At 42.8% G+C, this 21,252-nt stretch overlaps 1 protein-coding gene across 3 annotated transcripts in view; it reads right to left on the bottom strand.

The window, feature by feature from the left end:
• The window catches only part of LOC131685221 (E3 ubiquitin-protein ligase Nedd-4-like), a 56,738-nt gene extending 37,759 nt beyond the window's left edge, over positions 1–18,979 (bottom strand). For 2 of the 3 annotated variants that reach the window (XM_058968799.1, XM_058968801.1), the window contains exons 1-4: positions 18,715–18,979; positions 2,602–2,763; positions 2,195–2,518; positions 1,892–2,128 (exon numbers count right to left, since the gene is read on the bottom strand). In XM_058968799.1, coding sequence (XP_058824782.1) covers positions 1,892–2,128; positions 2,195–2,518; positions 2,602–2,763; positions 18,715–18,897 — 906 coding nt within the window. In that variant the 5' untranslated portion in view covers positions 18,898–18,979. Of the gene's footprint in view, positions 1–1,891; positions 2,129–2,194; positions 2,519–2,601; positions 2,764–2,876; positions 3,028–18,714 lie in introns of those variants that run through there. The other variant, XM_058968800.1, reaches the window with a different exon arrangement.
• Positions 18,980–21,252: the final 2,273 nt, after the last annotated feature.

Below are 21,252 nucleotides of genomic sequence, written 5' to 3'. Positions count from 1 at the left end.
TGAAATCTTTCTAGCGGAGCGCCAAATTTGCTGGTTATTTTTTGTATGTCTCGGCCTTCATTTCAGCACAGACGTCATCCATTTTCCCAGTGGTAACACACCCCAACGATGTCGTGAAAACGAGCCAATCTCATTAGCTTGATACATTCTTTGACATTTAAAATAAATTTAGTATGCACTATGGTATATATCTTTGTAAGGAGAAATATAGCATAGTGCATTTTATATTTCCCACTAGTCGGTACGATGGAATATTGGAATCGGTGTTAATAAATAATTTAAAAACCTTATGTGGCTCATGAGAAAATACGGTGACTCGTAAACGAATCTTTCACCTTCGTAGCTCCGGATGAACAAATGATTTATCATCATTATCATCGTGACTGAACAATTTGGCTGCTCCGAATCATAACCCAGTATTTTAGATTTCCAGGTTGCTACACCTTGGATGGCCCCATTCCAGTTTCCTTGAATGCTTGCCGCACACATCCAAAAAGAGCAGCATCTGCCTCGAAGTCGACGACCTTATCTAAATTTTCTTCTTAGCATAACTTTAGTTGATCTATCTTTCGGCATTCGCGCTACATTTCCAGAATATTTTATTAGTTTTTTTTTTTGAATTATTATTCTTGCTGAGTTTATGGCGTTCTAGTGCGTCGTGTTCGCCGTATTTGCGATGGCGCGAGTAAAATTCCTATCTCTTGACGAAAGACAGCATGGTGAATCACTCCGTGACGCTTACATATACCGTATCTCGGTCGTGAGAGCCGCTTATCATCGGACTAAGCTACTTTGTTGACATCAGGACCACTCGACATTAACGCAGTAGAACCAATTCGTGTTTCTAATATTTTATCCAAAATATTCGTTAGTTTTCCGATTCTAGTGTAGCTGATGGAAAGGACGCTAGGTGGTATTCTTCGTAGCAAAAACATCTTAAATAAGTCGCCTGCTGCATTTAACCGAAGACTGCATATCAAGAAGACTGGCAACTCTGTCCAGAATCTGGAGACAGTAACAGTAACGCCACTTGCGGGTAAAGTTGGTACTTCCCATAGTGATGCACACACACATATACACTTTTACATTAAGCTTCCTACCTTCCTCCAGTAGAGGCGCTGGAACCTCTGTCGCTCTTCGTTTGTATGGAGAAAGGAAAGAGATATCAGTCTTCTTAATATGGTGTCTTCGATTTAACCCAACTATTATATCTTTGCGAGTAAGTGAGTTGATCGCATATCACCCAAATCTGCAACTAGATTTTGCAACCGTATTGCTGCATGCAGAACATTGGCTTGGCTAGTGCTACAACTCTTTTGTCACTAAGAATCATTCACGCCAAAGGTACGGACACAGCACAACCTAGAAATAGTATCCTTTACTCGTTGCACCATAAACCGGGGTGATTAATATGATTTGAAACTTATTGAAATGGGTGTCACATTGCTTTGATTTGCAGAACTTGATTGCAGATACATAAAAAGAGAGGCTTCTGGCACATTCCCCAACATCAATATTGATTTTGATTCATATATGTTAATGTCAAGTGAACTAAGAATATAATAGACATCTCCCATTTTTTAGAACCTAACTAACCATGGACTCTCATAAATTTCAAATGGAAACACAAGGAAAAAAAAGTGCGGTCTGTTCAGCACGGATTAACGCAGAATAATTAATTTCCAAATTATAGACCAAAATCCAAATTCTCTGCACTGTGCCATTTAGCATCAAGGTTTGCCATCTTTTCTAATGAATCAAGCGAACATACACAAAGTTGGAATTTTTCCGAAGAAGCGTCGAAGAATCTCGAGTTGAAATAAACAACACGCCCTACCATACAGGACAATTTAACAAAATAAATAGCATTAGCGCAAAAAAAAACACTTACCGCATTACTATTGGTACCCTCGGTATCACCTGGGTCGTTGCTAATGTGAAAACGTCGCTGGAAAGCAGCCGCCATCTCGTTGATACCATGCTGAGGTGGCGCAGCCGTAGGTCGTTCCCATTGCGTAGTGCGCGCGATGTGATTCACGTAGTAGGTTCGCCCTATTGCATCCTGTCGTTCCTCCCAGCCGGACGGTAGAGAATCCACGTTTACTACCGCAGTCTGGGCTGCTCGAAGCTGCAGGAGATAAAACCAGATATTATAACTCATTATGCAAACAAAGTCGGTGCGGTATGTATTTACACTAGCCGACATCGGTTGTTCACCAGCTCCCCAGGAACTCTGCTCGCCTGTATCCTGGTCCCGCATGACCGCATGGTAAACATCTAACGATCCTCTTATCTTCGATCGTAACATGCCGGAAACTTTCTTCGGTCGGAGTGGATAATTTTTTACGGGTATTGTTCGCCCCTCCTGCTCACGAGGTAGATTGATAAGAGTCAGCTCGACCATACCCAAGAATCCATCACGAGTTAGACGATTCTCGTCATACACCTGGAAAACCAGTTTATGTTCGTTTGGCTTTACCCTAAAGGTAAACTCTTCGTTCCATGTTGGGTTGAGGGTCTGAAGAAATAGATTAACATTATTTCTGGTTCACAAATTTAAACTAAACATATGCTGAGTGATATCTTAGGTTAAATAGTTACCTTTTTCTTGGTCTTTGTGACCATGGAATCGATGTTAACATCGCCTACAATTGTGTTGATGTCTACTTTGACGTACGGATCACTGTTACCGAAGATGTCCTTCTTGGTCAGCGAATGAGCTGCCACGACCTTAATCCTCACGAGACATGTATCCTCGTCATTCTGTGAAAAAAGTGCAAAAAAACAAAAGCACCATTAGTAGACGTCATTCACTATAGCGCAAAGATTAAAGCCCTTATCAACTATTTTTGCCAGAGCCCATCGTAGCAATTTACCAAAACCATAATGACAGACGCTTTCGCAGTGCCGACTTCTCACTCAAGAACAACTTGACCGGACCAGCGCTACTCACTCACGACGCTTTTTCACATCTCAAAGTCACAAGACTGTTTCAACCTGGACCAAACGAGGAAGAACCAGTCAACCGTCGTAGTGTCAGTAGATAAACTGCGCTCGGTACCCTTCGTCAGCAAATTGTTGCACTTATCACTGATAAGCTTCAACGGCGGCAATAACGACGATAACACATATGGCCCGATAACGGTACTGGAGTTGGCTTGTAGCGCAGACCACCAGTGTCTGGTAGTGGTAGCAATTTACGGTGGGGGTTTACAAAAATATTTGGCATACCGTCTCCGCGTAACGAGTGCTAGACGGTGTGGAACACAAGATTGAGAACTGTTTCGTTTGTTGTCGTACTAGTTGGTGAATCGGTGAGTTCCATGGGGGATTTAAAATAAAGTGACGAGCAGTTTTCTGAGAGTATTAGGGTGGTCAGGTTATCACATTCGCAAAGTTTTCGGTACAATTTAAAATCCGAAACCATTCGGTTTGGCATAGAACTGCGATTTTTCACCTTGATCCTCAAACAGAAATCGATAATCACTATTTCAGTTAATTCTGGTAAATAATGGGGGAGGGGGTGAATTGATAACATCTTCAAAATGGCTTTCTAACTACTTTGCAAAGTTACTAGAGCTTCGCAAAATAAATTTCCGTGCTGTGGGAGATATTCACCTCTACTGTTAAGGACCACGGATCCCCTGAACAAACCCAATCCACTTGAACCGAATAAATAACTACACTCAAGTTTTTTTTTACGCGGTTTTTTTTTGCGCGGTATTTTTTTACGCGGTTTTTTTTTACGCGGATTTTGAAATTTACGCGGTTTTCATTTACGCGGATTTTGAAATTTACGCGGTTTTCATTTACGCGGTTTTTGAAATTTACGCGGTTTTCATTTACGCGGTTTTTGAAATTTACGCGGTTTTCATTTACGCGGATTTTGAAATTTACGCGGTATCGATCAATGAGCTTCCCTTTATCGCGGATTCTTAAATTTAAGTGGTCTTCATTTACGCGGATTTTAAAATTTACGCGGTTTTCATTTACGCGGATTTTGAAATTTACGCGGTTTTCATTTACGCGGATTTTGAAATTTACGCGGTTTTCATTTACGCGGATTTTGAAATTTACGCGGTTTTCATTTACGCGGATTTTGAAATTTACGCGGTTTTCATTTACGCGGTTTTCATTTACGCGGCTCGTATCCCCCGCGTAAAAAAAAACCTGAGTGTATATTAATTAGACATTCAACACGAAGGTATCACATAGATCTGACGCGGTGACCCGGCATTTCTAAGACATTTCTCATAGATGTTAGTCGTGCGCCCCAGTCCTGAGCCACCAAATTAAGCTATTCAATAGATAACGCATTGGCTGAAGAGGGAACAATAGTCTTCATTCTACTTAAACCCAACAATGCGTATTTCCTCTGTCTAACTATTAAACTACCCAAAAATGAGTTCCTAGTTGATCGTATGATTTTTTTCGATAGCTGTCCTACTGAAGCTGAAGAGCTGAGTTCTCGGAAGTGCTCCTCTTTAGAATCAATTTACGATCGTATGGAAATGTCTTTGTATATCATCGTGAAGGGCGCGGGCATTTGCTAGTTAACCTATTCGATCGCATGGACGTTTGTATGTCACACGGGCGTTTGTATGTCACATGTATGTAACTTCACGAGTGTAAATTCAATTTTATAACCGTGATCAATTTGCATATTCGCGCGTGTTCTTGGATGATCGCGCGTAACGTGAATCTTATTTCTAATTTTTAGTGTACGACTTCGATTCTAGAAGAGAATGAGTTCTCTCATACCACTAGAGTTCTCGCTCATGTCGCCATGAAACGTGTCGCCTAGTGAATATTAGCGTCATTTTTTTATTGGTCTAAGTAAAAGTATGAACCCAGGCTTCCAGAACCGAAGGTAGAGATTTCTAGATGTCACTAAATCACTATTGCGCGAGCATGGGCGTGCGTAGGCTCCCGGTTGAGACCGCGTTTAGAAGATTATTAGTGCTAAAACATTCACTTAATCACCGGGGTGTTTTCATGTTTGTGAGACCTCGGGCTTTGGTGTGCGTGGATGATCGCGACACTCTTCAGCGTTTGTATGTTAACGTGCTGTATACTAGAAGAGTGTTCCGGTCATGTCGCCATGTTGTTTAGAGGACATAAGCGTCATTTTTTTATTTGTCCAACTGAAGACATGAGTCTAGGTGGCTAGGATCGAGACTTCCGGATGAGACCGGTTCATGATCGCGCGAGCAGTGAGTTAATGCTTGAGACTGCGATTGTAAATTTATAGGTGCAAACGTTCACTTAATTAACGGGGTGTTTTAATGTTGGTGAGATCCCGAACGAAAGTATCGGTGTAAGATTACAATTGCATGTTCGTGTTTAAGACCAGTTTTGTGTTATTGTGAAGGCCACGAGCGTGTGTACGTTGGGAATGGGAGAGATTGTGAGTGTGTATGAGAATATATGCAATTGATAGTGTTAGTAAGTGTTAGTATAGATCAAATTTAAGATATAATTATAAAAGAAAACAACATGAACCATGGAAAAAAAGAACACATGGACCATGGAATCAAACTACTTGTTCTGGTCTGAATGCCAGCAAATGGTGTTTATTTACCATTAACGACAATTGCATTGTGCTAGAATTGTATCATACTATGTTACGTGCGTCGGTAAATTAATTGTACCTTAATTTATCCAATCCGATTTTCCCGAATTAATCAAATCGAATGCATAAATTGAACACCGAAAGAATTACCCACTATTCTATTCTATACGCCAGTTCTGCATCCATTCCCTGGTCCAGCTGTCACAAATACTCAGACGAACACATACACAGATAGGCATACGACTTGCACATACCAATCGTATACTAGTACTACAAACTACAATTATTACGACCACCAAAAGGCTTCTACTTTTACATTTATTTAATTAGTCTGTGAACGATGACGAAGTTGGCCGATAAATCGACGAAAAATGACCCATACCATCAAAATTGCCACTAAACTATGGAAAAAAGTCTGCAAATACGGCCCACAGCAAAAGTCAATCCACGTCGACCCGCCGCCACGCCAGCGCGCACAGACTTGTGGTTGATCATTAGTTATAGCTGGTGCAGAGTATGAAAACACACAAAACATAAAAAGACCCATAAGCCCTATCGATCTCCTCGATGCGCCACTATTGAGGCGTAATGCGATAACCATCTTAAAGCAATTGTCTGCCAGAGGTTCTGTAGCGCTGATGCACGTAATATGCTGGATGATGTTTGCAATACCGTCAAACACCTCTACCTTGGGGAGGGCAGGGCAGATGATGCTCCCCAATTTTGTTCAAAAAATGTATCTGTGGGCATTTTGAACCAGTTCGACGAGTCTTCAAGCTATCTCTCGTTACTGGAATATTTCCTACCTAATAAAAACCTCTCATTCACAACGTATGCATTCGATGAATTCGGACTACAAATTAACTAGATTAACTCGATATTCACAGACAACTTCAGAACTGGCTTCATTCCTATCGCGATGGAAGGCTCCTCGAAAACAGCATTAAAGATTATCTATTTTTTTTTCTTTTTTTTTTCGAGAGTTGTCCTACTGGAGCTGTAGAGCTAGGTTCTCGGAAGGGCTCCCCGTCAGAATCACATACTACAATTTGCAGACGAGACAGGCAATGTCGCCCAATAAAACACTGCATTAGGCCAATTATAGCGGGCCGTGATTCTGAATGTGATATTCATTGTACGGTTCTGGTATGTGCGGGCGTAGGGACTCGCGATCGCGTGTATCATCGCGAAGGGCTCGAACATTTGTACGTTAACGTGCTCGATCGCGTGTGCGTTTGTATGTCGCGTGTGCGTTTGTATGTCGCGTGCGCTTTTGTATGTCGCGTGTGCTAACGTGTATGAACTTCGCGTGTATAAATTCTATTTGATAACCGTGTGCCTTTCGCATATTCGCGTGTGTTCTAGAATGATCGCGCGCGGACCGTGAATCTGATACTTAATTTTTGATTTTTGGTGTACGGTTCAGATTCCAGAAGAAAGTAGGTTCTTACATATCATCAGAATTCCCATTCATGTCGCCGTAGAACGCGTGGTCTAGTGGATATGAGCTTTATTTTTTTTTTTTTTTGATTGATCCAACTGAATGTATGGACCTAAATTGCTAGAATGAAGGCTAAAGATTTCCGGACGTGATCGATTCATGATCGCGCGCGTTTGCGGGTTCGCGTTTGAGACCGCGTTTGTAACGTCGTAAGTACTAAAACGTTCACACAATTGCCGGAGTGTTATCAAGTTTACGCGATCTCGGGCATAGGTGTGCGTAGATGATCGCAAAGGGCTTAAGCGATCGTATGTTGACGTGTTTGTCGCGTGTGCTCGCGCGTATGTGACTTCGCGTGTATAAATTCGATTTTGAAACCCTGCGGCCATTCATATATTCGCGGACCGTCATTCCGATCTTTAGCTTTCGATGTACGGATCACATTCTGACAGGGAGAGAGTTACCCCATATCACTAGAGTTTCCGGTCATGTCGCCATGGAACGTTTTGTCTAGTGGATATGGGAGTTATTTTTCAATTTTATTATTTTTTTTTATTAATTAACAAGGACCTAGATTGTTGGTACCGAGGATAGAGACTTCCGGACGATCCCGATTCATGATGGCGCGAGCGCGGGAGTTTGTAGGTTGACGCTTGAGATCGTGTTGCTAAGTTTATGAGTGCTGAGATTTTCACCTTATCACCGGGGTGTAATCACGTTTGCGAGTTCGTGGGCGTAGGTTGCTTGGAAAATCGCGAGGGGCTCTAACGTTTGTGCGCTGACGTGATTTTGTAACGTGTGTTCTTGAATGGTCGCGCGAACCATGAGTCTGATATTAAATTTTCGGTGCGCGGTTAGAATTCTGGCAGAGAGTGGGATCGTTTATATCGATAGGGTTCCCGGTCATGTCGCCATGAGACGTGTTGTCTAATAGGTATGAGCGTATTTTCTTAATTGGTCCAGCTGAAGGCATGGACCTAGACTTCTAGGATCAAGGATAGACTTCCGAACGTGATCGATACGTAACCGCGTGCGCGAGGGCTTTTTTATAGGTTCATGCTTGAGACCGCGTTTGAGAATGTGTGAGTGTTAAGACGTTCACTATCACCATCTTTGTTGACCCAGCTGAAGGCGGGTGTATACTGGCAGTATAGGACTCGAAAAGAAGAAATAAAAGACAATATATGAGAGACGTAATAGATTAGATAGGTACAAGATAGAGCTGAAGTTATGATCATCACATGAAACATACATTAGTACTTCAAACACAACTAATACTTGAATAGCCAACCACCACACATAGCACATCCTTTCTCAATTATCTATTTGTTATTGGTTGATTGTTGGTTATGAGCTGGTAAATAGAGGAAAGGTATAGAACAGATAAAAGGCTCATATCAGCCCTCCCGGCCTCCTCGACACACCACTATCGAGGCGTATTGTAATCAACATCTTGAAGCGGGCTTCTTATATAAATCAAATCCTCAGTAGTCATAATGTTTGGTGGATTATTAACATGAGAACTAATTAACCTTTAGTAGTAGAACTTGGTGCAAATAAAAACTAAGAAGAACGAAGGTCCTTATATTTAGATAACTCTATTGAATCTATGGTGGCTTGATGATGTTTACAATACCGTCAATCCCATCAACCTGCGAGAGGGCATTAAAGATTATCTATTTGCACCATTTCTCGCTACATCCGGCATCCCGCACGGAAGCCACCTCGGCCCTACAATATTTCACCCTTATTTTAGAGACTTTAGAGTCACATACTGTCTTACATTGGTTTATTGCGCGTTTTTTCTGTAGTTTGGAATTCGTACTACGAGAACGGGATGGTCAGAATCGGAACTGTCCAACGCTGGTTCATACGCTTTGCACTTCGACATCTCCCATGACAAAAAAGGATTGCGAGCTATGAAAATCGTTGTCAGTGAATACCCCTTGTTCCGGTGAGGCGCCCTATCACAACAGCGCCATACTATTAGCAGTGGGTATTCCCACTTTTTGCAACTAAAAAGCAGTGCATTAGCAGACGTCGCGAAGTACAGTTGACAATAAAAATTCGTTTGATTTAATACCGCGTGTCACGTATTCATTTTCCTTTTTTTCGGCTCGGAATTGTCCAGCTCAAGTTCTAATAGATTTTGATGTACAGTCCACCTAGACCCGAGAACGTTTGGTCCATCTCAACTGGATAATGTCGGACCTTCCGGGACTGTTCAGTCGGAGGAACGCCATTTTGGCTCAAAAGAGAGGAGAATATTCAATCGCGAATAACCTCCAAGCGCGTAAACCGTCCCAAAGTGAGGTTAAAGACCGACTGAAACAGCTCATGGAGCTTGCTGATCGTTTTCGAGTTACGCAAAATTCAATTGAGGAACACCAGGAAAATCCTGAGGCCATCGCCTCGGTATTCGATGTTCGAGAGGAGTTTTTTGGCATGTACTATCGTGTAAAAGATGCTTACGAGACATTTCTCGACGAAGACGGATCGGAGAACGGATCTATTGCAACTGGGAAATCAATCGCCGAACCCAACGACATGAGAGAAGCAATGCGGTTGCTCATCGAGACGCCACGGCAGTTAATGCTAAATCAGTTAGCAGCACAGCGCGCGGGACTGGTATCGAATTGTTCATCAAACGTTCCGGAGGGCGATCAGGCATCGAATGGTTTACCGCATCTAAACGTTCGACTTCCGGCCATCAATGTACCAACATTCGATGGAGATCGCAAGCAATGGATGACGTTTAAAGATCTTTATGTTTCGACCATCCACAACCGAACCGACCTTTCCGAATCATTGAAAATGCAGTATTTATTCTCATACTTAGAGGGGGATGCAAAGCGACTGGTCAATAAATTTACAATTTCAAGTGCTAAATGCGTGGGAAACATTGACGGGCTACTACGACAAGAAACGTTTCACCGTTTTCTCGCTGGTTCGTGAGCTCATGTTCATGGAGTTCATGAACCGTCAGTCACAAGCGCCACGTCGCAAACTCTGAGTAAACTCGTGCCGTGTTCGGATGAGATCGTGCAGCAGCTGGATGCCCTGGGAGAGGAATTCACAAGCCGAGATCCCTGGTTGATTCGTCTGATATTGGAGAAGTTAGATAAAGAGACCCGCGCTGCCTGGTCGCAAAGAGTGATCGAGAAGGAAAATCCAAAATTTGAAGAGCTACTTTTGTTCCTGAAGAAACGTTGTGAAGTACTTGAGACATGTTCAACCTTTTCGGGTAGGGCTTAAGAAGAAAGAATGGAGGTAAACAAGTGAATGAGAAGAAATTGAAGACGTTGCATACAATTGCAACTAAACAAAAGTGCGCGAAATGCTCAAAAGAGCACAATACGTTTCAGTGCGACGAGTTTAAGAAGATGAGTGTACAGGATAGACGTGAGCTGGTGAAAAATGCCAGAATATAATTGTTTGCGGCCTGCGCACTCTGTAAAATCGTGCTCTTCGAAATCACACCCCTGAGTGTAAACAACGCCACCATACGTTGCTGTGCCATATAGCGAAGAAAACTGAGTCAGCAACAGAAGAAAGTGGAAACATTGCTTCGCCGGCAGTGGTTTCAGAAAAAGAAGTAATCGCTTCGCTGGTTACGGAACTACCGGAAAAGAAGCCGCTGGCCATATCCCTGCTTCCGACAGCAATTGTGAAGGTGCGCAGCGGCGACGGGAGCTACATTCGAGCTAGAGTGCTCATCGATTCTGGATCGCAAGCATCGCTGATAAAGGAAGATTGTGTTCGGAAGTTGGAGCTGCCAAGAAGAAACGGCAAACTGATTGTGAGTGGTCTTGGGCAGCAAGAGGCTGGAACAACACGCGGCGTTGTCACGCTAAACATAGCTTCCCGGTTCGACGACATCGTGGTTATCACTACAGAGACCTTTATTCTAGGGAAGTTGACCTCAACCATTCCGTCGCAGCGTTTCAATGCAACTAACAAGAAGTCTCAATGACTTGGCAGATCCGGAATTCAACCGACCGGGTCCGATAGACATTATTCTTGGATCGGACGTCTTTCTTGCGCTCTTGGAAGGGGGCCAGGTCAAAGACGAAAGCGGCCTAACGGTGGCCCAACGCACTGTCTTTGGATGGATAGTTGCGGGGAGATACGACGACGAATCTGTTGTTCACTGCAATCATGCTATCATCAATCTACACACAGATATGGATGTGAACCACATTTTACGACAATTCTGGGAGCAGGAGGAGATCTTCAAAAAACCATCTCTAACTCCTTCTGAACAGCAAGTCACTGAACACTTCAGGTTGACATTTTCACGGTACAAAAGCGGGCGCTTCATCGTCGGATTGCCATTTGACAATTCGAAGCCAGCGCTTGGCGACTCACTTTCTACCGCAACAAAACGATTAATATCAATAGAAAGGCGATTCCGGCTCCAACCAGAGTACCAGCAAGAGTACACTGCTTTCCTTCATGAGTACTTGGAGCTCGGTCACATGGAAGAGGTTCCAGACGATCAAGTGAATAAGGATAGCAGCGAATGCTACTATTTACCGCACCATGCGGTGATCAAAGAAGGTAGTACCACGACGAAATTACGCGTTGTGTTTGTCGCGTCTTGTGCGTCATCATCGGGAATTTCACTCAACGACCGATTACTGGCAGGATCCAACAATAACGCAGACCTATTCTTAGTATCCTTACGATTCCGTTCACACAAGGTGGCATTCTGTGCAGACGTTGCCAAGATGTATCGCTAGGTACTTATGCACCCGGCAGATCGGGATTACCAATGCATCGTTTTTCGGATGGAGCTAGATAAACCGATTAAGCACTATCGTCTCTGCACTGTGACATACGGGACCAAAACTGCACCATACTTAGCAATCGAGTCAATGAAAGAAGCAGCCAAGGCGTACGCGGATGTTTACCCCCACGCAGTGGAGTGCATCAAACATGATTTCTATGTGGACGACTTCTTATCAGGCGCGGACAACGAAAACGAAGCAATTTTCTTAAAACAGCAAGTGACTGAAATCCTATCGGCAGCGGGATTCAAATTACGGAAATGGGCCTCAAACTACAAATATCTAATAACTGAGGACTCTGCAGACGAGCTATCACCGGTACCAGTAAAACTCTCCGACCATGAAGATGCAATTAAGGCTTTAAAAATTCAGTGGCTTCCAATGCAGGACGAATATGGATTCAAGGTTAACCTCTCTCCAGATAGCGCTAATACGAAACGTCAGATGATCTCCGATTTACAACTTCTCGAGAACATACGGATCCCACGATATATCGCCCCCGTGCGTGGTCAATTGCAACTCCATGGATTCTCTGACGCCTCCGAGCAAGCATTTGCTGCAGTAGTGTATGCCAGATCAGTTAACGACGGTAAGGTTTCGATGGTTCTTGTAGCTGCTAAATCACGTGTGGCACCCATCAAGGAAGTGTCGCTTCCACGACTAGTGCTGAATGCTGCTTTGTTGCTAACGGAACTGATGCAGCGTATCACTGAAGCAGTATCACATCTTGAAATAGAGCATTGGGCGTGGACGGACTCAACATCGTCTTAAACTGGTTGTCCTCTCATCCACGAAAATGGAAGACCTTTGTAGCTAACCGAACATCTGCTATACTTGAGTATTTGCCACGTAGTTGCTGAAATCACGTCATCAGCAAAAAAAAACCTGCAGACCTCGCATCCCGTGGTCTCTCACCGGGCGAACTTGTCGATAATCTACTGTGGTTTCAGGGAGCTTCATGGTTGAAGGTCAATAAATCCGAGTGGAAGTTGTACCCAGTGCCAACTGTCGAAGACCTTCTAGAAATCAAACCTGTGAAATTACTACATCTGGCAGTTATCTCGAAGCGTACCAATTACGATATTGAAATGCAGCTTATGAAGAAATGTTCCAGTTTTTTGTTCATCATCCGCACATTGGCCTGTGTTAACCGGTTCATCAACAATCTTCGATCAATCGTCGTCGACCGACGGATTGGGGAATTGGTCCCAATGGAACTGCAAAACGCTAAATTACAGCTGGTTCGATCTATTCAGCACACAGCATACGCATCTGAATTGGAATTACTGGAGAAAGGTAAATCGCTGAGTTTCAAACATATCCTTTCCCCCCTCCACCCGTTTCTCGATGACCAAGGCACCATGCGCGTGGACGGTCGTCTGCAGAACTCGGCGCTACCATACGTCCAGACACATCCCTTAATTCAGCCCCAGAATCACGTGGCGACTGAAATGCTTGTGCGTGAATTACACTTGCGCAATTTGCACGCTGGGCCGTCATTGCTGACTGCCACTATCTATCAACAATATTGGATCTACGGAATATTGGTAGTACGCAAGGTGGTGCAAGGATGCCCGCGATGTGTTCGTCTCAAATGTAAAACTGCTAAGCAACTGATGGGCTTCCTACCACCGGTAAGGGTCCGGGCATCAAGAGTGTTTTCGCACGACGGCGTTGACTACGCTGGTCCAATCAAACTCAAGGCATCCTATGTTCGAGGAGTGAAGGTCACCAAGCGTTATATCGTGGTGTTAGAGTGTCTCTCAACTCGAGCAGTGCACCTTGAAGTGGCAAGTGATCTATTCACGAATACCTTCATTAACGTTCTCAATCGGTTCGTATCACGGCGCGGATATCCGAACGAAATATGGTTAGATAATGGGACCAATTTCGTTGGAGCTGATCGTGTTTTGCAAGAGTTTGCCGAGAAAATTAAGTCGCACAGCAAAGAAGCAAGCCGATATTTATCCACTCTTGGCATAAAATGGACATTAAACCCTCCATCAGCACCGCATATGGTCGGTATATGGGAGGCTGCTGTCAAGAGTACCAAGAAGCGCCTAGTAGCAGAACTGGGGGACGAAGCGCTCACATTTGAAGACTTGTCGACAATCCTATGTCAGGTTGAAGCATTTCTTAACTCGAGACCATTATGTGCGTTATCCAGCAATTCGGACAGTGTTGAAGTGTTGACCCCTGTACATTTCTTGATCGGATAGGCGATTAATCTTATTCCTGAACCAGATGTGCAGCATCTACCAGTGGGACGCATGGACCGGTGGCAACAACTTCACAATCGCACCGTCAGAATCTGGAATAGATGGAAGGATGAGTATTTAATCAGTTTACAGCCACGCAACAAGTGGCGCACCTCGCAACCTAACATCAAAGTGGATCAACTGGTTCTAGTTAAAAATGACAACGCTCCACCCACTCAATGGGAACTAGCACGAGTGGTGCAGACCCATCCGGATGCAACTGGGGCGGTTCGTACTGTGACTCTACGACGAGGCTCAACTATATATCAACGACCCATCCACAAGTTGTGTCTGCTTCCGGGGAATTGAGGCACTGGCCTCAAGGCGGGAAGGATGTTCCGGTGAGGCACCCTATCACAACAGCGCCATATTCCCACTTTTTGCAACTAAAAAGCAGTGCAGACGTCGCGAAGTACAGTTAACAAAAAACAATAAAAATTCGTTTGATTTAATACCGCATGTCACGTATTCATTTTCCTTTTTTTTCGGCTCGGAATTGTCCAGCTCAAGTTCTAATAGATTTTGATGTACAGTCAACCTAGACCCGAGAACACCCCTCGATAATCTTATCATCCAGAGGAGTGACTCTCGGGCCTGATTCGTCTCGGCCTTACTATCTGCTAGTGTTCGAAACTAACAGCAAAAACAAACCATTAAAATCAGCCTTATATTTCGATCGTGAACCGACAAATGGGCCTAAATAACAAATGTACGCAAACGAAGATTTGATTAATATCTTATAGTATAATAAATATAAACTCATTTATAAATGTTTCACACTTTATAAAAATCAATAAAAAACAAAACGGCGGATCCGACTATCAACTGTAAACAAACCGCCAGGCGGGTTACGCCTCTGCATTTCGAAGGTAGTGTATACTATAGTTACTATATTCATAGTTAGGCGGAGACACTGAGCGGAGCCAATTGAACACGTCAAATGGCGGAGCCAATCGAGCATGACGTCACATAACATGTTCTCTTTGGATGTATATGGAAAAGGTATTGTAATTATGGTCATAATTATTTTACTCTTTTCTTGTGTTATCGAGTGTAGAGAAACGAGAAGATCAAGACTTTTTTGTAACACAAAGAGATATTCGCACAAGTATGAAATCATATCATCAGATCTTCGAATTGGTTTTCTATTCGTACATGTAAAGTTCGTACTCACGACGACAATGAAATCATTAAGCTAGAGCTTGAACATTTGCATGGGTTGCTAGTGTTTTCTTCCTGGAATAAGAGCTGCCAGTTTTCCGGCTTTTGTGTCCGCCTAACTCTATATATAGGAACTCTAGTGTATACGGGCGAAATTGACAGCACCATTGTTTACAAGGCCCGTCAACAGAATAGCCCTAAACAAAAAGCAAATGTTTGTTACGCCCCGAAGGAATAACGAAAATTCCCCCGCGGGCACGGCGAAAACCACATTTCGATCATGAATCGACCAAAAGGCCGAAGTCGCAGTGATATCAAATCGAGAAAAATAGCTTTGAAAATTCGCTTCAGAAAATTAAATCGTATTTTAACAGTGTTTGCAAACTGCGCTTTCAAATCAATTGAAACACTTTAAAACAATACTAGTTTTCGAAAGCATTACTACAATGTTTTATATAATAACGTTTTCGTTGATAAAATTGAAAAAAATTATTTCGCCGAGTGTTGTTATGAAATGTTGATTAGGCCATTTTCGAATCACCCTCTCGTTTTGACGACTCTCACTTTCGCCCTGCAGTATCGTCAGAAAACAAAAATCAAATCGATCATGAACCGACCAATGGGCTAGTCTGGCTGTCACTCATTTAAACCTTCCAGTCCAGTTTCGTCCAGGTTGCGTGGCGGATCCTCCCATCACCAGACACGATTGTTTGCTCAACTACACAACGCATTCAGCATTTCCAGCTCGTGCCGTCAGTGACATACAAAATCAAATCCTCTGTTTTTAGCGTATTGGATTCGCTGAACCTCTCCGACTGACCCTTGGAACATACCTTTTAATCCAACACTTCCACATCTCGTTAGCGAGCTGCTGAAATCGCTTATAAGAATCCCATAAAGCTTTGGCTGGATGGGATGGTGGTGGGACTGTGTTCGGTTCGTTAGGTGGTACTCTCCGAAAAATGGTTCGAATTGAGTGGCTCTTCTTCCAGGGATTCCTGATGGGACACGCACGTCAGTGGACGAGAATTAATCCTGTCCTCAGGTTCAACGATGGCAGTCCAAAGTACTTCATCCGTTTGTCGCCTTGCGTCATCGAGTGCTACTAACGCTTCCTTCACTGAGTGAGCCAATCGTTCCCGAACCCCTACCATATGGGGTGACACATTGGATTGGACGTCTGCTTGGTCCGAGCTGTCGTGTTCTCAGCGCAGTCTTCATCGATGTTGTTAATAATTTGCACTACCTCCTTGCTAGCTCCTCGCAGATTCGTACCGTTATCGTTATTGAGAGCGGTGTCTCGCTTGCACCTTGGGTGTCGAAAGCAGATTCACCGAAGAAGACTTTTGCGTGTATCGTAATATCCTTTGAGCTACCGGAAAAGGTGAGCGAACATAATTTTCCTATTCAGAATAATGCTGAGGATTCGAAGACCTATTTCAAATAGTAAGTCACTCAGCTAAACTGGCTCACAAGGAAGCGGGTTACTGCTAAATCAGAGCAGTTACCGCCTAGCCCGACCTGAAAGCCCTGCTGGTATTGTCGATTAGATACACGGCAGTATGGCTTACTTACCGTTCAGCCAGCCTCGCAGTCTTCAAAGGGTCCGCTGTATGGCTAAGTACTTTTCTAGTTCAATTTTACGTAGTAAAATTGTAATCAACATCGTCCGAATAAACCTGAACTAAAGCAGCCAATTGCTCTCTCAAAATATATGTGGCCAAATTAGAAAAGGCTCCACATGGTACCTTCTAGAAATACCATCAAAAGCAGAAAACACGACTGTCCAGCTCTCGATACAACCAGAATGAGCTCAATGATCTTTGGTAAAGGATTTCCAGATCGTAAACAGATCAGAAAGACGCACGAATTTAAGCACTATGCTATATTTCTCCTTTGTGGAGTACAACTTAGGTAAAAACTACTTTTGCTCCATTAAAAGCACAAGGAGAGCACAAAACTTATAACTAAATTAGTTATGGAATTTGCGTTTCGACTGTGTCTCATCAGAGTCCGACACTAACTTGCATTCGCTTGCTAAGCCAAACCAATTGTTTTGATTTTATTAGTTCCCATCAACTCCTTTACTTGCGGGACATCACGCTTGAATAGGGATTTGCTCAGGAACACAAATTGTGTCTTCGTTTTTTGAACTAGCTGATGCTTTGTCCTGTCACTAAGTTAGTGTCGGATTCTGATGAGATAAAATCCAAACGCAAGTGTCATAACTAATTTAAGATATTAAGATTTTTTATGAAAACTTAACGGACGGATGCATTCTGCAATGCGCACCTAGGGGATTCACATTCACAATTCTATGTGAGGGCTAAGTAATCGGTTTTTTCCCGCCCCGTATAATTAACAGTAACGAATAGCTATGTAGCTTGTTGTGGCTAATTCTCAGCTGTTTGTCAACTGTGTTTGAACAAATGAGTACATTTGGAAAATATGTCTTTAATTTCTTTAGGCTCCATTCACTCTTTATCTGAGGTGGATAGCAGCTTTGAATAGTTGGAGCAGTTAGAAGCACGTGCTTGTAGTCGGACTAAATTGTAATCTAAAAACACCTGCTGCTCCATTTCCTATTGTTTTTTTTATATGGCATGTGTAAATACCTTATTCCGCATATAGCTTAACCGAGAATATTATATATCTCACAAAGATAATCCAACTGTTTCAATTATTGCTAATAATTTCAAGCTAGTGTCCGTTATATTTCGATTGAACATCTTCGCACACAAATAACCATTTACTCAAAGACACCAATCGGAGGAGCCGAATATAAAAACAGACCAGAGGGTAACATCAAAACAGATCTAAAACACAGTTAGCATTAATGGTCCCAAGCAAGAAAATTAAGACAAACAGTAAACCTTCGCTCCATGTTAGTAGCTTATCGGATATGTAATTATCTCGTACTCTCTAATTAACTCAAGGTCACTTGCAAGTTTGGACACTGATGAATCCACATGCTATATTGTGACTTTTCTTCGTCGCAATCACATTGCAATGTGACAAATATCGCTCAAAATTATGTACCACAATCATAATCGTTCCCATTCCGATTTCATGTTCGAAAGCCAATTCTAAAAATTAGTCGCATCGGATCACAGCAGCCCTATCCACCCGCATTCAACTTGCACCAGCCGCATTTATCAAGTATTGCTCTTATCTTATCAGAGATTGCGCTGGAATAGCGCAATATACGCTGCTCCTTGAACAGGGGGAAACTTGTTACGGTAAGCGTTACCTCCCCGTCCCGTTAGACTAGCCTGAACCTATTGTTTTGCAGCGAAGCGACAGTGCTCTTGGCTTACTTGTCGCTTATTTCCCCCCATGATCTTCCAGCGAGTACGAAACCTACGAGCAATGCGCATACCATCTGACTATGGTTCTTTGTTCTGCTCCAGTGCGCTTGACCTTTCAGTGAGTTCCATCCTGGGGTACTACTTACTCTAGTTTTGATCGGAACAGATTAGGGACAATACTTACAGCATTGAACAACGATCCCCGCGGAGTCGACGACGGCAGGACCATTGCACTGCCGTAGACAGAGTTTCCCACCGACTGAGCTCTGCGGCGGGGTGGTCGCTGCGGCATGACTGCCGACGTAGCGGAAGTACTTCCGCTGGGCGTAATCAGCGACGTGTTGAAAGGGCTAAACTGCGATCTCATTGTTGTTTCTCCTTGAGCGCTGTTTTTTATCTTCTCCACGAAACTAATTTTTCGCCATCAGATTACCTACCCCATAAAAAATTTGACATTTGCGAAATTGTGCACTCGACCGACGAAATCGGGTGCCTTCAAGATCGACCTACTAATTTACCGACTAAATTAAATTGCGTCGGGGGAAGATTTTCGTCACCATATTAATCAATGGATTTCCTCTGTTTAAATCTTGTACCCGACCCAATCGGCTGAAAAATCGGTCGAAAAAAATTTGCTGCATTGAAGCAAGATTTAATAGTCACATTATTCAGCAGACGAAATCGGTTCTCGTATTGTTGACAAATGCAATAGTCGAAAATTTTAAGCGCCAATTTTAATTTTGATTTGTTAAACATTTATTTTCTTGTAAATTGAAAATAAAAATAGCGAAAAATTACAGCGCTTATACCTTTAAGAGAATGAAGTGATTTTAGACTCGGCCATCGCTCGGATAGTTTTAGGTAAGTCTGATTAATGCTTTTGTTGTTCGTTCTTATTCATTTCTAATAATATGTAGGTAGGTGCTATTGATTTAATTTGACCATAGCCCGTACGTACCTGAACAAGGACGTCAACTAATCCGCATATCAAGAACAAACGGAAGATCCGGAATCGGAATTATCGATACGTCATGCCAACTTTCAAGTGTAAGTCTTTTAGATATAATAAAAGAAATAATATAAACATATTTATCTACTAAAGCCTGTCTCGTATTTACTTTGAGAAATTTCCAGTGAATATGAGGTCCACTGATATGAACAATTTTAAACTGTCGACTGATCTACCTATTTAATCGTTTTCCATCAACCGATTTCCACAAATTTCGTCGGCCCATTTCGTCTGGTATTGCGTCGACAGACACTCATGTTAAACTCTCATAAGCGTCGGTGCAACAATCTATAAATTCGTCGGTGTCAAAGTCAAGCGATTCAGCCGACCAAACCCGATTTCGTCGTGGGTTAAATCGGGAGGATTTTTTATGGGGTACATGTGATTTTCCTCGTTTGACACTCGCACTGTATTTTTTTTATCAAAATTTATATTCCGATTGCACAAGAACGTGTTGGTTTTACACTCCACCCAACCTAGTCACTTTGAATTACTTTTCGTGGCAGAATGACGCGTCTGCAGCAGCACAATGTATTCGTGACTTCCAAAGTTAATTATACGAATTGAATTGATAGCTATTGAATTACGCAAAAATACACAACACTCCCGAGAAATCTACTTCAAAATCAGAAGGAATTCACAAGGACAAAGCTGTTTCTAGTGGAACATATTCAACGTTCAAAAATATTAAACTGCGACAGCGGAGAAAAAACAGATCACTGACAGAAACACCACTGAACCTGAACCTGTTTCTGTCCAGCTCGCAGCAGTTTCGCAGAACCGAAAATTCGCTGTCAGCTCGGGTTTGTTTTTTTTTCTTTCGTTTGATGACAATCCGCAGACAGCCAGTGCGTTTCGTTTGGAATGGGTACGCGTCAGTTGATTTAGCACCAAAAGTTAGTACTTCAGCTGCATAATAAACAGGAGGGTGTCACTCCTGTCATCCGCTACAGACTTTTCTACGGCTCATGTACGTACACGGCACATGAAACAAACACTACATCACTAGCTGGTGGAAAATAATAAAGGTTCCCCCACACTGACGCGATTTTGTCGCAGCGACTGCGAAAATTTCGCGAAGCGACTTGTCGCTAGCAACTCTGCTCATGGCGACAGATGTGCGCTCCCATACTGACGCGAACTTTTCGCGTCGGCTGTTGCGAAATTGCAGCGATTTTTGAACAATCGCTGCGTGCGAGCATTGTGTCACAGTCGCTGGGTGTTCGCCAGATATTCAAGATGGCGCAGACTAATCAACTATTGTCATTTGGCGCATCTCAACTTTACATAAGTTGACCAGAATTCCGAAAAAAATGAAAATAGTTATACGAAAAAAATCGCCTAAATTTCAAAACCAAACTGATGGACGCTTCTATACCACTACCAAGTCCAACAAAACTATTTGAAAACGAAGATTACATACCGTATAAAAGCCAGGTAAATCGAATAAATACTGGAGCGGTAAAATTGAATTGAAAGTAGGGTGGTTAGAGCTATTTACTATAATCCAGTGCTTCAAGTCCTCCGAGAATAAAAAATATTCCAAAGCGGACTCATCTTTCCAAAGAGCTGATCGAAAAATAGTTCGACGAACCGAACGATTCCGACGTAGAAGAATTAGTGAAAGCATTGGAAAAACGAAACGTCGGTAATAATACGGATGATGAGAAAGGCCTCCCGGAAAAGGACGATCATTTCTTGTTCAACGAAGAT

This window comes from Topomyia yanbarensis, chromosome 2 (assembly GCF_030247195.1).
Source record: "Topomyia yanbarensis strain Yona2022 chromosome 2, ASM3024719v1, whole genome shotgun sequence".
NCBI lineage: Eukaryota > Metazoa > Arthropoda > Insecta > Diptera > Culicidae > Topomyia > Topomyia yanbarensis.
This window is presented reverse-complemented; position numbering and strand designations above follow the sequence as displayed.